The 16495-nt window shown below is 33.9% G+C and overlaps 1 protein-coding gene across 4 annotated transcripts in view; it reads right to left on the bottom strand.

The window, feature by feature from the left end:
• The window catches only part of TMEM196 (transmembrane protein 196), a 185762-nt gene that overhangs the window by 73177 nt on the left and 96090 nt on the right, over positions 1–16495 (bottom strand). For 3 of the 4 annotated variants that reach the window (XM_072964890.1, XM_072964889.1, XM_072964891.1), the window contains exon 3: positions 7077–7142. The exons of the other annotated variant lie outside the window; for it this stretch is intronic. In XM_072964890.1, coding sequence (XP_072820991.1) covers positions 7077–7142 — 66 coding nt within the window. The remainder of the gene's footprint in view (positions 1–7076; positions 7143–16495) is intronic. 4 annotated transcript variants of the gene reach the window in all.

Genomic DNA, 16495 nt, shown 5'->3' with positions numbered 1-16495 from the left:
TTACCTGAAGATGCGTAGCTCAAAGCAGGAAACACGAAGTGTAGATCTCTCTCAAGTCCCTCCACTACCCCTTGAATGAATACTTCAAGAGTCAAAATTTGTCATGACAATTCAGTACAATAGTATGCAGTCAATCAGGAATGTGTTTAGATGGCAATACAGTTTATTAATTCCAGTGGGATATTGACAAGGGATATATTTCAGCTGGTCTGTATCAGAGCTGCCATTCTGTTTGTTTATGTTAGCTCTTAATTGCTTGGTGGTCTGTTCTGATTGGTTGCTGCCATGCTGTATCAGTCAAGTATTTTGAATATTTCCTTCAGGGATGATGAATACCAGGTAAGAAACTGAGTCTGTAGCAACTGATCTTGATAAACGTAGAAAAGAGCCATGTTATATGTAGAGAAGAAATAGAGAAATTTTTTTTCCTAAGACCTCTGTTATGGCAATTTAAATGACAGAATCGATTGGAAGATGAAATCTAGACTAATAGAATTTATAGGTGTATTATGCAAGAAAGACTAGAGACTGAATTTACTGCATTTTCAATCACTGTCATAGTGGATACATTATGGTTATTTTGAAGTCAAAACATTCTGTGTTCAAATCTTATCTCTCTTAACATGTTAGTAATTAGACAGTGAAATAGTGATTTTGTCTTTCAGAGCCTCAGTTTCATTGTATATAAAATTAGTACAACAAGTCTATATCTGTAGGCTTGTTATGAGACATAAATAAAATGATATACTGTAGTGTGCTTGTCATAGCGTCTGGGATATTACAGAGACTCAATGAATCATACTTTTTATATTATTAATAGTTGAAATTTTTTTTGAAAAACAGAAATTTAGGCAAGGGCATATAAACAATTTCCTCTTACAGAAGAAGAAATGTCAAATAACTGAAGGTGATACATTCATCTTTTAGTAGACTAAGATAAATAGGAAATGAGACCAAAGGGTTGTGCAGATATTCCATGCCCTTTCTAGTGCTGGTGTGAGAAGCATTCATCTTTGGCATTCCTCTGAAGAGGACTGTTACATGTTTAAAAGAGAACTGGCCCTTATATTGATCTGAACTATTGTACTCTCATCTACTCTTAAGGGTAGCTCTCAATCAAATTCATTACATGATTTGTATTTTAGCCATTGTTTCTGAATTAAAGAGCCACACTTACTATTCAAGGTCTTCTAAAGACTGGAGTCAATACGTATTTCCAATCACTGTCTACTAATGCATTTCAGTCATTCTATGCTCTAAAGCAACGGAAGTGTTTGCTCTTTTCTATCTACATCCCACACTTTCCTACTTCGATTCCTTTTCCTTTGCTCGAGTTGTTTCTTTTCCCTAGTATAACTTTTTCATAATCTCTCTCTGTATCTAACCCATACTTAAAGGCCCTGCTCATGAGCCCTGATCTGAAAAGACTTCCTGCAAGCAGAAGTAATCCTCCCTGCTCTAAATTAATCTAATACTTTACCTTTATCCATCTGATGATATTTGCCATTTTCTTTATTAGATTATATTTAGGTATTTTTAGCTTCTCTGTGAGACATGATTAGCACCTAGAGGGGAAGAATTCTAGCTGATTCACTTTTGCATTCCTACAATGTCTAACATAGTGCCTGGATGCAATACAGTAAATATACAAACAAAAAAAATGGAAGAAATAATTTATCTAGGTTTCATTTATATGCTGTATCCATTACCATTTTAACTTTGTTTCTAGGATTTTGAGGTCACCTATTTCCCACAGGATATGCAATAAATGTGGAGTCTGTCTTTTTGGAGAGTGTATGCAATTTCTATGCCATAGAGGCATATTGACTTTTCAACTATCACCTGAGCTAAATCGATATTGAGGGGTTTTCAAGTCCTTGATTACTTTGGCTGAAATTTAGTTTTCTCTTTAGTAATAGAAGGAGTAACACCTTTCCCAGTATTATAAGTAATAACCCACAATTTTGAAAATTCTGTTTTCTTTTAAAACATGTTGGTACTTCCTATATTGTTTTTTTCTTCTTCACAAATTTTAAGTATCTTTGGACAAAAATCCAATGTTTAAATATGCTATAGATAAAATTAAAAAACAATCCTTATGTGTTTCAAATGGACTAGTGGTTTATTATGTCTCTAATGCAATCAGATTACACTTTTACACTTGATGTGTCAATCTGAAAATCTATAAAGAATACAAAAATAGAATACTCATACGAGTGCCTACTCTGTTACACAGTGTGACATATTTTGATTTATTTAATAATCTCATCTTATTTAAGACAGAATTACATTTGTTATTATTCGTATGTTTAGTGTATAAACTTTGCATTATTAAAAAATGAGAAGAGGCAGCTTTCATAAACTGTAAAGTGATACTTAAAATGAACTATTCCACTACACACCTATTGGAATGGCCAAAATTCAGTACACTGACATACAAAATGCTGGCTAGAATGTGGAGCAACAGGAAGTCTCATTCCATTGCTGGTGGGCTGCAAATTGGTACAAACACTTTGGAAGGCACTTTGGCAGTTTCTTACAAAACTAAATACACTCTTGCTATACATATGACCCAGCAATTGTGCTCCTTGATATTTACCCAAAGGAGATGAAAACATATGTCCACAGAGAATCCTGCATACAAATGTTTATAGAAGCTTTATTCATAATTGGCAAAACTTGGAAACCAGCCAAGATGTCCTCCAGTGGGTGAATGAACTCATAAACTGTAGTACATGCAGATAACGGAATGTTATTCAGCACTACAAAGAAACGGGTAATCAACCCATGGATGGACCTTGAAGGCATTTTTGTAAGTGAAGTAAGTCTGATAGAGAGACAAATACTATATGATCTCACTCACTTATGTGTGGAATCTCAAAAAAATAAAAAAAGCCAAACTCATAGAAACAGACAGGAGAAGGGTGGTTACCAGAGACTGAGGGTGGAGGACATAGGGAGATGTTGACCAAAGAGCACAAACTTCCAGTTACAAGATGAATAAGTTCTGGGGATCCAGTGTACAGCATGGTGACTATGGTTAACAATACTGCATTATATACTTGGAAGTTGCTTAAAGAGTTGACCTTAAATATTCTCACCACATACACATAAAAATATGAATGACTATGTGCTGTGATAGATGTATTAACTTACCCACTGTGTAATAATTTTGCAATATATACATATATCAGATTTATCATGTTGTATACCTTAAACAATGTTAAATGTCAATTATATCTCAATAAATCTGGAAATTTTAAAAATATACAAATAAAGAACAAACTAGGAAGCAACGATACTCAAGGCCAGAGAAGTAAGCAGAGGTGAGATCATGAAGGCCCTTAGAACTCAGGAATCTATGCAAAGGTGGTTCAAATGGCTCATGAACAAGGGTGACAGGATGAGATTTCCATTTGGAGAGTTTGCTGGCAATGTAGTATAATTTTCAGAGATTATATCAGATGGGAACTCATTATATATTTATATATACATATAATTATATATTAGGGAGCTCATTCAAGAGGATACTATGGAAACCCTGAGGAGAAAGACTAGTTTCCTAGGACTAGGAGAGTATCTTTAAGAATGAAAGGGGAATGGATTCTTATGTTTAGGTGTTCGAATCAATATATTTTAGCATTTGTTGATGTGTGAAGTCAAGGAGACAAAAGCATTAAATATAACGGCTATGTCAGAGCCTTGATCACTACAGATTGGAGTACTGGATGGGCTGGTTTGGGACATGTAGAGTTTGAGTTGCTACAGGACACTCAAATAAGCAGACGGATGGACAGTCGGGTAGACAGAACTACATTTGGGGTGGGAAATTTGATTTGGGAGTCACAGAGATAGCAGCTGAAGACTTAGAAGTGGATAAAACACCCAATAAGAGAAGAGGGTCCTGGATAGAAAGAACCTAGACAATCCCCAATATGTAACACTTTGGCATAGGAAGCAATGAAGACAATGAAGATTAAGCAGCAGTAACTAGAAATCCAAGGAAAGGAAAAACAGGAGGATATGGAAATCTATAAAACAAGACAAAATGATCTTCAAGAAAGATGGAGTGGGCACCAGTTAATTACTGAGAGGTTACATAAAATATAATCTGCAAGATATGAATTATATTTGGTATCTTATTTATTAAAATATACCACCAGTAAGAACATAGGTGATTATAATAATGGTAAATTATTATAATTAATTATTTTTACTATTTAATTCTGACCAGAGATATTTTATTTTTAACTAAATTCTTATAATTTCAATTTTATAAACATTTTTGTCCATTTAACCTCTTAAAGTAGAATGAACACCCTTTATAATTGAACTAAGATGAATAATCATGCATACTTCAAAATCCAAAAAATATTATTCAGTTAATCATCTGATAATAATCTGAAGATGTCTATGGTGACACAAATTTTTAAATATCAAATAGCTATTGTTCTAGAATTTAAATTTAATTAGCTGATGTTCTTAGAATGTGTTATATTGTTTGCACAGTGATTTATTTTAAAATGCTTCAGAATTAAAAGTGTGCTGTGTGTGTTTGATTTACTTTAAACCTGGGGAGTGGTTTTTAGAGTCTTAAGTTCCTAATTAAGGGTCAATGCTCTGAAAATGGCTCTATATCACTATAAATATCATTATTAAAATTGTTATCAGGAGTATGTTAATTAGCAGAAAGGATGCCAGAAATAATTCAAGATGTATTGTTAGGTGTAAAACTCTACGACACATAAAAGCTTTATTTCTAAACTAAGGAATAGAATAAGCTAATATTACCTTTTTAAATATATAAAAGTTGATATTCTATAACACATCTAGAAATAAACAAACACACTTATTTCCTGTGTAAACAAAATGCACAAATATTTTTAGAGATAACTGACAATATTCTTTAGCAGGATGAATTAAAAATCAATTTCAGATTATGACTTTGTTGAATTCAGTGGTGCTATAATTTAAATAATAAATTAAATGATAAATTACATGTCCCAAAATGCACATTAAGAAGTATAAACTTTTTCCAATTTGAATGCAACACTATTTATGTTTTAGACAGTGCACTACACTTTTTAATCTTGAAGATCAATGAGTATCTCTGATAAAATCCTGGAGTTAAGAAACCTCATTCCCTCCCTCTCCCTGATCCTTTACTCTCATGCTAAGGAACCCAAAGATGTTTAGCCTTTATTAATAAGCAAGAGAAGTCCAGGTTAAATAAATAACTCTCATAACTCTAATTTATCTGTGACTTCCAGCAGAATTTCATGTTAGCCACCTGAGAGACTTCTGGAGAAAGCTATTCTACATTCAGGGTTTTATGATCCTCAGTGTCAAAGTTTTTCCACATCTAATGCAAATACTTCACTGACAAAATCATTAGACCGACTTCCTCTCTTTCTACCTGCAGGCAGCATGCAATACTGAGGAAGATGCTGCATACTTAGCGATTATTACTGAGCTGCTCCCTTCCTGGTTATTCAATGGATGGTGGTCATTGCTCACAGTAGCCTAACCCTAGTACTAGCTTGGAAACTCCAAGTAAAGGGGGGAGGAACTCCAGAGTGGGGAAGGTAATCCATCATTTCTATGGAGCTAAGAAAGAAGGCCAGATAGAGGCTAGCTAGCAAAAATCATAGAAGACAGTAGTCCATGTAGGGATGACAAGGAAGGTCCAGAAGTCTTCTGGCAGAGAGGAAAGAGGCAACCAGCGGACTAGCCAGAAATAGCGTATCATAAATTATAACTTAGGTAACCACACAGTGGATTTTTAGACAGATAAACTTGTAACAATTCATAGATCCAAACAAATATTGCCTTTGAATGTTGTTAACAAGGGAGATCACATACTTATTGGAGTGGTGTCATTCCTCAAAACTGCTGGGGAATTTTTTTGGAAATATTTTTTGGAAAAGTCTTCAGAGCCTTCAGCATGCTCATCTGTTTTCCTTAATGGAAGCAGATTTCCATCCATTAATGGCATATTTACTAAAGTTCCCCATAAACTACCTCAGAATCATCTAAAATACTAGGTGAATAGGAATTTCTCAGGTTAGGGAGTAGGAGTTTGCATTTCGTAGGTTTTTCAAGTTCTGAATAAATCACTATATTAAATAAAAGATGTTGGGTAAACATAGAGAATGCTGTGGGGCTAAATAAATGTCTGAAAATGGGTCAAAATGTCCAAATGTGGGTCATAGGTACATATATATGACTATAAAGGAAAGAGATGGATTTTCTTGTCTTGCTTACCAATTACATTAGACTTTCCCAGATGAAAATTACCAAATGTTTTTAGCAACATTGTTAATGGTAACAATGAGGTCATAGTACTCTGAAAACTCTAAAGGTCTTTGAAAATACGTAAAGCATGAAATATCTATTTTTTAAAGTGCTATTTAAAAATAATCGTACCTTGCAGTAAATTTTTTAAAGCTTTTTAAGCCCTTGGCTGCATATTATTATAATATAAAAATATCCTGTTTTTCCCCCAGGAGTTTTTGATGTATCCCCTTGTGAAGGGCATAGAGCATGTTTTGTTGAGTATTACTATCTGTTTGCATTTAAAAGAGCAAGACTTATTTTTTCCAAATTTATAATAGTGTGATTTGGATGTACTTTATTGAACAGGCTATGCTTGCTTCCTTTCAAAATTCTGATAATTCCCTGGAGAGTGTTATTTCTCTCCAGATCGGAAACACTCCAATACAATGTGGGAGGGAAACTGGAAAGTAAACACTGAGTTATACACATTCTTTTTTTTTCCCCTCAGGCAAGTGTTGTCAGTAAACTTAAAACACCCATCAAGGACAACGTTCCTGCCCAGCCTATGGGAGGTGCTGTTTAGCTAGAATTTTCCATGCTTACTGTGATCGAATCGATAATTATTTAATTTTCACTGTATTAAAGACTTCATTTATTAAAGACAGCAGTAGAACCTATCTTCTCTTACTGAATTAAAAGAGTTGTCAGTTAAGCAGTAGCAACAGGCAATGTTCTTTTGTTTTTCCTGATGAGAAAAGGTAAGTGGTATACACTTTGAGAACAAACTTTCCAAAATTTACCTTTTCAGCAATGTTGTCCCAGATGTTTGCTAAATCTTGACTATCCCAGTACAGCTCAGGTTCCACCTTGGTATAAATAACAAAATGAAATTTTATGACATCCAGGTGTGGAGATGGTTGCTACTCTCCAGGGAGTTGGAGATCTGATTGGTAAGTCTGAAAATTAGTTTCTGAATTCTACATATTTGCACTCTCTTCTTTTCTTTCAGCACAATAGTTTTGCTGTGCTAAGGAATCTTTGTTAACATGTAATTTAAGAAGAGCTGATGAATGACATTCATTGAATGGGCAAGATAAATTGAAATTTTAATGGGACAACAGGCAGATCTCAGACAGAAAGTTTCCCAGAGACTCCAAGTTGGCTCATTTGGAGTTGAATGCTTGTGCCTGAACACATGGGGAAAACTCACACCATGAGCATGCCAACTATGGGATCACGTGTGTCTCATCAAGATCTGGGTAACTCAGCTGCATTGGGGGGCATATTAATAAGGATTTTAAGTTGTCAAGTTTTTGGTATTCTAGCTGTTTATATTGACTGATTTTCAATATTTTTTTACATACACTTCATAATACTGTGTTCCCTGCCACAGTTTCTAGTTAAACATTAATTTCTTGTACATTATTTTTTGTTTGTTTTGGTGGGCTTAATAATAAGATTATATTGTTAGAAAGTATCTAAATAATGAAGTTCTTTTTACAGAATAAAAAGCCTCTCCCTCACTCCACCTCCCCAAAAGAGAGTGTCACAAATGAAGGTGTCATTACTGTCCATGAGGCTTAGCTATACATTAGAGAACCTGTTTCTAAATAATGGTGGTAACTAGTGTTATATATCTGGTTTGCATTGCATAGGGAAAAGGCAGGGAATAGGAAATGAATATAAGCTACCTGGATTCTTTTTTCTTATCTTTAATTGAAGTATAGTTGATTTAAAATGTGTTAGTTTCTGGTTTACAGCAAAGTAATTCAATTTTATGTATATATATATATACATATACATATACACATATATATTCTTTTTCATATTCTTTTCCATTATGGTTTATTATAGGATATTGCACTTAGTTCCCTGTGCTATACCGCAGGACCTTGTTCTTTATCTATTTTATATATAGCAGTTTGTATCTGCTAATCCCAAACTCCTAATTTATCCCTCCCATACTCCCTTTCCCCTCTGGTAACCATAAGCTTGTTTTCTATGTCTGAAATCTGCTTCTGTTTTGTACATAAATTCATTTGTGTCATTTTTTTAGATTCCACATATATAAGTGATATCAGATGGTATTTGTCTTTATTTGTCTGACTTACTTCACTTAATATAATCTCTAGGTCCATCTGTGTTGCTGCAAATGGCATTATTTCATTCTATTTTATGGCTGAGTAGTTATCACTTGTATGTATATAAATCGTATTTTCTTTATCCACTCATCTGTCAATGGACATTTAGGTTGCCTCCATGTCTTGGCTATAAACGTTAGGCTGCATGTATCTCTTTGAATTAGAGTTTTCTCTGGATATATGCCCAGGAGTGGGATTGCTGGATCATGACAACTCTATTTTTAGTTTTTTAAGGAACCTCCATTCTATTTTCCATAATGGCTGCACCAATTTACATTCTCACCACATTGTAGGAGAGCTCCTTTTTCTTCATATCCTTTTCCAGCATTTACATTTGTAGACATTTTGATGATGGCCATTCTGACCGGTGTGAGGTGATACCTCATGGTAGCTTTAATTTACATTCCTTTAATAATTAGTGATGTTGAGCATCTTTTCATGTGTCTGTTGTCCATCTGTATGTCTTCTTTGGAGAAATATCTATTTAGGTATTAATCTTAGGTATGTATGTATGCATGCATGTATGTATTTATGTTATTAAGCTGTATGAACTTATATACTTGTATATATTTGTATATTTTAGAAATTAATTCCTTGACAGTCACATTGTTTGCAAATATTTCTCCCATTCCATAGGTTGTCTTTGTTTTGCTTATGGTTTCCTTTTCTGTGCAAAAGCATATAAGGTTGATTAGGTCCCATTTGCTTATTTTTGCTTTTATTTCTATTGCCTTGGGAGACTGACCTAAGGAAGCACTGCCACGATTTATGTCAGAGAATGTTTTGCCTATGTTCTCGTCTAGTATTATGGTGTCCTGTCTTATATTTAAGTTTTTAAGCCATTTTGAGTTTATTGTTGTATATGGTGTGAGGAAGTGTTCTAACTTCATTGATTTACATGCAGCTTTCCAAACACCACTTGCTGAAGAGGCTCTCTTTTATCCATTATATATTCTTGGCTCCTTTGTTGAAGATTAATTGACCATAGGTGTGTGGGTTTATTTTTGGGCTCTCTATCCTATTCCATTGATCCTTAGTATGTTTTGCTTTTTGTTTGTTTTGTTTTGATTTGTTTTTGTTTTTTTGCCAATACCAAGCAGTTTTGACTAATTTAGCTTTGTAGTATTGTCTGAAGTCTGGGAAGGTTATGCCTCCAGCTTTCTTCTTTTCCCCTAGGATTGCTTTGGCTATTCTAGATCTTTTGTGGTTCCATATAAAGTTTAGAATTATTTGTTCTAGTTTTGTGAAAAATGTCCTGGGTAATTTGATAGCAATCACATTAAATCTGTAGATGTCTTTGGATAGTATGACCATTTTAACAGTATTAATTCTTTCAATTCAAGACTATGGGATATCTTTCCATTTCTTTGAATCATCTTCCATTCCCTTTATCAACGTTTTATGGTTCTCAGTGTATAAGACTTCTACCTCCTTGGTCAGGTTTATTCCTAAGTATTTTATTTTGATGCAGTTTTGAAGCGGATTATTTTTTACTTCCTCTTTCTAATATTTCATTGTTAGTGTAAATAGATGCAAAAGATTTCTGTGTGTTAATCTTGTATCCTGCTACCTTGCTGAATTCATTTATCAGCTCTAGTAGTTTTTCTGTGGAGTCTCTGGTGTTCTCTCCATATAATACCGTGTCATCTGCATATAATGACCAATTTACCTCTTCCCTTCTAACCTGAATCCCTTTTATTTCTTTTTCTTGTCTGATTGCTATAGCTAGGACTTCCAATAGTATGTTGAACAGAAGTGGTGAGAGTGGGCAAACTTGTTCCAGATTTTAATGGTAATACTTTCAACTTTTCACCATTGAGTATTATGTTGGTTCTGGGTTTGTCATAAATAGCTTTATTATGTTGAAATATGTTCCCTCTATACTCACTTTGGTAAGAATTTTTATCATGAATGAAAGCTGAATTTTATCAAATGCTTTTTCTACATCTATTGAGATCATGTCGTTTTTCTCCTTTCTTTTGCTTATGTAGTGTATCACACTGATTGATTTATGACCCTAGGATGAATTCAACTTGATTGTGGTGTATGATCATTTTCATGTGTTGTAGGATTTGGTTGGTTCATATTTTGTTGAGAATTTATACATCTAGAGTCATGAAAATACTGGCCTGTAATATTCTTTTTTGGTAGTGTCTTTGTCTGGTTATAGTATCAGGATGATGGTGGCTTCATAGAATGACTTTGGGAATCCTTCCACCTCTTCAAACTTTGGGAAGAGTTTGAGAAGGATTGGTATAAATTCTTTTTTGTATGTTTAGTAGAAGTCCTCAGTAAAGCCATCTGGTCATAGACTTCTGTTTGCAGGGAGTTTTTTGTTTTTGTTTTTGTTTTTGCTTTTAACAGATTCTATTTCATGTTTAGTGATCAGTCTGTTCAAATTATATATTTCTTCTTGATCAGTTTTGGAGGGCTGTATATTTCTAGAAACTCTACTATTTCTTCTAGGTTGTCCAATTTGTTGGCATATAATTGTCCATAGTATTCCCTTATTTTTTGTATTTCTGTGGTATTGGTTGTTATTTCTCCTCTTTCATTTTTTATTTTATTTGTGTCCTCTCTGTTTTCTCTTTGGTGATCCTAGCCAGAGGTTTGCTGATTTTGTTTATGAGCTACCTAGTTTTTAGCTGTATTGCAGATTCCCTGACACCTTAGTAGCAAAGTTCTTGTTTTCTCAGATAAGGCAGTAAGGGTATGGAAATTATCAGCTCCTGAGTTCTATAGGATAAGTCTGGATAGATACTGAGTGAAGACACTTTGCATTCCATTCTGTTTCTGATCGTCTAGATGTAAAAGCTCTAAGGGAATGAGGGGGAAGAATGACTGTCTTATTTAGGGTGGTAAGAGAGCTAGATACCATCCCTCCAGGGAAATGCACAACCCTACACCCTGAGACTATTCTATATCTAATGATTTGCCTGTGTGAGTGTGTGTGAGTCATGGCTCTTATTCTTTATGCAGGCAAGGAATGGATATAGTAACATAGGCTTTCTGTCTTTTTGGAGATGTACATGTTCATACTAGTTTTTAGGCTCCTTAAATTATTTTTATCTCCTTTATTTCTTAAGAATAGGAAAAATTAAAATTTATTTAAGGCTTAGAGTGAGATTCTAAGGCTGTATGTTTTTCCCACTGAAGTACTTAAGATGATGTATTTCTGACCCATTACCATAATTTTCAGTATTACAACATCAAAATGACTTCTCTATGTATTCTCTATTATCTGAACAGACCAAAATTCTGAATCAGCAAAAAAGGGTACTTTTCTCCTCCTCAAGGGCCAATGGATAATAAGGTTCTTCTCCTACTGTGACATCTGACATTGCCTTACTGAAATTATCCTCCTCTATGCACTTTGTGGGATAATAACATTGTAGAAATGTTTAACAAACTCACCAGTGGGTTGACCAGCTACATCATTTGGGCCTTAACCAGAACTCTCATACTTGGGAAAAAATAGCTCCACAAAGTTATTATCAATAGGTCCACTGAGATCTCAGTGCTGTTGCTTCTTGGCCTGGAAACTAGGAAGTTAACCACTTTAAAAAATAAGTTATAAAAAAAGGACAGGAAACTGTATGTGTGTTTTGATATCAAAATATATGCATATCACATATCTTAGAAAGGACTTGTATCTAAAATGCCAAAGAAACTCTTAAAACTCAACAATAAGGAAATGAAAACTGAATTAAAGATATAAACAAAGATCTCACCAAAATAGATAGATGGCAAATAAGTGTATGAAAAAATATTCAGTATAATTTGTTTTTAAGGATATGTAAGTTAAAACAACAATGAGATGCCACCACACACCTACTGGAATGGTTAAATACATAAAAACTTATACCAACTGAAGTGAAGATGTGGAGAGCTCATTCACTGCTGTGGGAATGCAAAAATTGTATATCCACTTCAGAAGACAGTCTCTAAGGAAGTTAACATAGTCTTAGCATGCAATCCAGCAACTGTGCTCCCAAGTATTTACTCAAATAAGCTAAAAACTTGTGCCCACACAAAAACCTACATATGAATGTTTAGAGCAGTTTTACTCATAATTGCTAAAACCTGGGAACAACCAAGATCTTCTTCAATAGGTGAATGGATAAACAAATGTGTACATCCATACAATAGAATATAAATATAAAAACAAATAAGCTATTGTACTAGTAGTTAGAGTTCTCCATAAAAATAGGATATCAACAGGATTGATCAATCTACCAATCAATTGATCGATCTATCCATCCATCTATCTATCTATTCAGAAGAACATACAACAGAAGGTAGAATTGGTTCACACAATTGAGGAGGCTGAGAAGTTCCTAGATCTGCAGTTGGAAGCTCAGGAAAACAAAAGTTTAGGTCAAGTTTAAATCCTGAAACTAGGAGAACAAATGGTTAACTTCTAGTCTGAAAGCTGTCAGGCTTAAGACCCAAGAAGAGCCCATGCATTAAAGGGATGTGGTTCCTGCTGACTGCATTCTGGATTCCAGCAGGAAGCCTGCTCATAAGCTGTGGGGTAAATATATTTTGTATGATACCATAGTGATGGCTACATGACACTGTGCATTTGTCAAAACTCATAGAACTTTAAAGCAAAAAAAGTGGACTTTGGTGTAAAAATTTTATTTTAAATAAAAATCATTTAGGATTCATCCTAGGATGGAATGCATATTGTGATTTTTTAAATCTAATTATACACAATATGTGACATAACCTCACCCAAGGGGAAAAGATGCTGACCTAAGTAACTCTGGAAATGAGTGAAGACTGTAAGACTTCATCTTATACTATCTATATAAATTGTAAACAAGCACTGTTCTCTAGTAGATAAAGTTGTTATCCAATGCGGGGCACAAAAAACAAGGGTTAACAAATAAGAAACAATTCAGAAACAATCCATTCCCAAGTATAACAGTCTCTCTTATACTTGCTCTTCTTTTTCTTGTTTTTGTTTCCCCATAGTGTGCTTACAATGAGTAGGTTACCTCTTTATTTGTTAGGTTAATTGTCTATTATCTCTCACTATTCAAATTTGAGCTCTACAGAGTCAGGTCTCTTGGGTCTAGACCATAGTAGGTTCTCAATAATTTTTTTAAATTGAAGTATAGTCAATAATATTTTTAAAAGTATAGTATAATGTGTCAATTTCTGGTGTACAGCATAATAGTTCAGCCATATATATATGCATATATATGTATGTATGTATATATACACACACACTTATTTGTTATCATATTCTTTTCTATTATAGGTTACTACAAGATATTGAATATAGTTCCTTGTGCCATGCAATATAAACTGGTTGTCTATGTATTTTATATACAGTAGTTAATGTTGGCAAATCTAGAACTCCCAATTTATCCCTTCCCACCCCTTTCCCCTGCTGGTAATCATAAGTTTGTTTTCTATGTCTGTGAATCTGTTTCTTTTTTGTAAATAAGTTCATTGTCTTTTTTTTTTGATTTCACATATTAAATGATACCATATTTTGATGAATCATTTTGAAATAAACTGAACATGCGTTGTTAAATATGAATACAATGTTCATTGGAGACACTCCAGCAAGATGGTTAATGTGGAGCAAAATGGTTAATGTGGAGACTCCAGAGTCAGCTCACATAGAAGCAGATCCTGTCTCCAATACATACTTGCTCTACAACCCTGGGAAACTTACTTAAAATTTAGCTAGGGAAACTGCCATGGCATACGGTTAGAAAGCAGGCTCAAATATCCTGAAATATCAGATAATCCTCCTACCCATTTACTTAAATTTCATTTTCTTTGGGAAGTAAGACTGGCATTTTTTTTTCTCTACCAGTAATTTTAGTATTATTGAAGTCAATATTGAGGCACAGAGGGAAAAAATAAACTATCATAAATTTAAAAAATGTATCTCTACAGACTTTAAGAAATCTATATTATTTTCAATGAAAAATACATGGACAGCCTGAAGACTTTGAAGGTGAAAAAATACATATTTCAGCTGACTTTACCTACATCAGAGTTCAGTCACAGCATTGTTTTTGCAAGAGCAGTGTAATGAGCAGATCAGTCAGCAAGGTTATTTGTTGAGTAAGCTTCCAAATTCAATTTTTTGGTTCTTTGATTTACCATATAGAGAGAACACAAATAGCATTGTGGAAGTAATGGCTTGTTCTCAAAATTGGGCCACTCTGGTAGTGATTATCATAGATTAGAACTGATTATTGTATATTAGAATGGGGAGAGTCAAATAGCCAATTCTAATGAGTAAAGTATTAGCAGAAAATGATTGCTATTCTACTAACCACTAAATTCCGAAGATTGAATGCTAAAGATTTTACCTAATGTACTTAAGTTAACTTATTTACCTGAAAACTATTTTTTAATGTGTCTGAGAAAGGGACTGTAACTATTTCAAAACAGTACGATTTATTTTAAGTATCTTCTAAACATCTAAGACATTTAATCATATTAAGCACTAAGAGCTGCTAAGTTTGCTGAATTTAAAAACAAAATAGAAATTATTTTTCCCTATTAGCTGGGCCTGAATGATAAGATAACCACAACCAAACAAATCTTCTAATACTATGTACACCATATATAAGAAAGAGCTTGTATCAATTTAGATCTTCCCAATGAAAATTCTACTAATTGATACCATAGCCCAAAAGAACGCATAAATGTGACCCTGACTGTAGGGATTGATAGGGTGTAGAGAGGGAGATGTGGGAAAGAGAAAGCCTTGAGTTTTTACAGAACATTTAACATATAATTTAAAACCAGTAAAAAACAATATTGAATATTAAATCTGAAGGTCTATAATCTTTGTGCTAGTAACACAGTTCTAGATACATATTTTATTGAAGAATGAGAAAATTGGTAAAGTTTTACATGCAGATATATTTAGAATGGTATTATTTATGTTAGTGAGAAAACCAAAACCACTTATGTTCAAAATTAAGAAAATGGCTGGTAAAAAAAAAAGGTGTATCCATAGGTATTATTAAGATATAAATGATTTTACATTGAAAAATATTTGTATTAATAAGCCAAATAAAAATAAGATTTTATATTTTAGGATTGCAATAATATAAAGAAATATATATTTTTAATGACATTTGATAGAAAGAGAAGAATCACAGTAAAATATTAATTTATAATCAAACCATTCTGTTTCCTTGCCAAAGTGAGTCAGTGTTGCTGGCTATCTCTTGCAGTAGCAAATGGTCTTTACAACATTATGCCACCACCTGTTTTTCTTCTAACTTTCCAAGACCCTTACTCTCTGACTAGCACAACCATAGTAGCTTAGTACAAAATAACCCCAAAGGTCATTTAATGTAGATAATAATCCTGAATGATTTTGCCTTCCATTAGTATGACCTAAATGCTACCATCTCTTGGGGGTTTGTTAACTAACAGCATCCCAGAAAGAAGCCAAACTACAATCCAAATTCCTCAGATACTTAATGAGTGGCCTATATAAATATTCCCCAGAGGCTGAGACAGACATTGCAGGTACAGAGGTACAAAAATGAGTAATACATTCTATCTGTCCTTAGGTTGTCCACAGTCTTCTAAATGAAATAGGGATGTAAGTAAATAATACAGTGTGATATACAAGAGTAGAACTGTGCCCAGTGAATTTTGCAGAGTGAAGATTGTGTTTAACAAGTCAGAGAGTCATGAGATCTTTTACGAGAAATTTAAACATGTTTTTAATTGATGAATAAGAGTTTTATGCTAACAGCTTGAGAATAGGCATCCCAGGGAATAAACAACATTGACAAGGCATCGAAGGGGTATTCAGGGAACTACCAGTGTTTTGGTATTTCTAGTGCCAAAGACTGGAGACAAGACCAATACTCAAGACTTGAGGTTTTTTGGGACATCAAAAAAAATTACCTGGTTGGAAATTAGTCACTGAAGTTATCTGAATCTGAGGGGGAGAAGAGAGGATAATGATCAGCTCAAGATTTCAGACAGAACACCCTGGCAGCAGTAGGGATGATCAGCCCTAGGGAAGTGAGCCTGAAAGCATGAGTTAGAGGCAGCTGCAATGGAATGGTGTCAGATGA

The sequence above is a fragment of the Vicugna pacos genome, chromosome 7 (genome assembly GCF_048564905.1).
Source record: "Vicugna pacos chromosome 7, VicPac4, whole genome shotgun sequence".
Lineage (NCBI taxonomy): Eukaryota > Metazoa > Chordata > Mammalia > Artiodactyla > Camelidae > Vicugna > Vicugna pacos.
The sequence above is the reverse complement of the archived record's forward strand: the minus strand, read 5'-3'. Positions and strand labels throughout refer to the sequence as shown.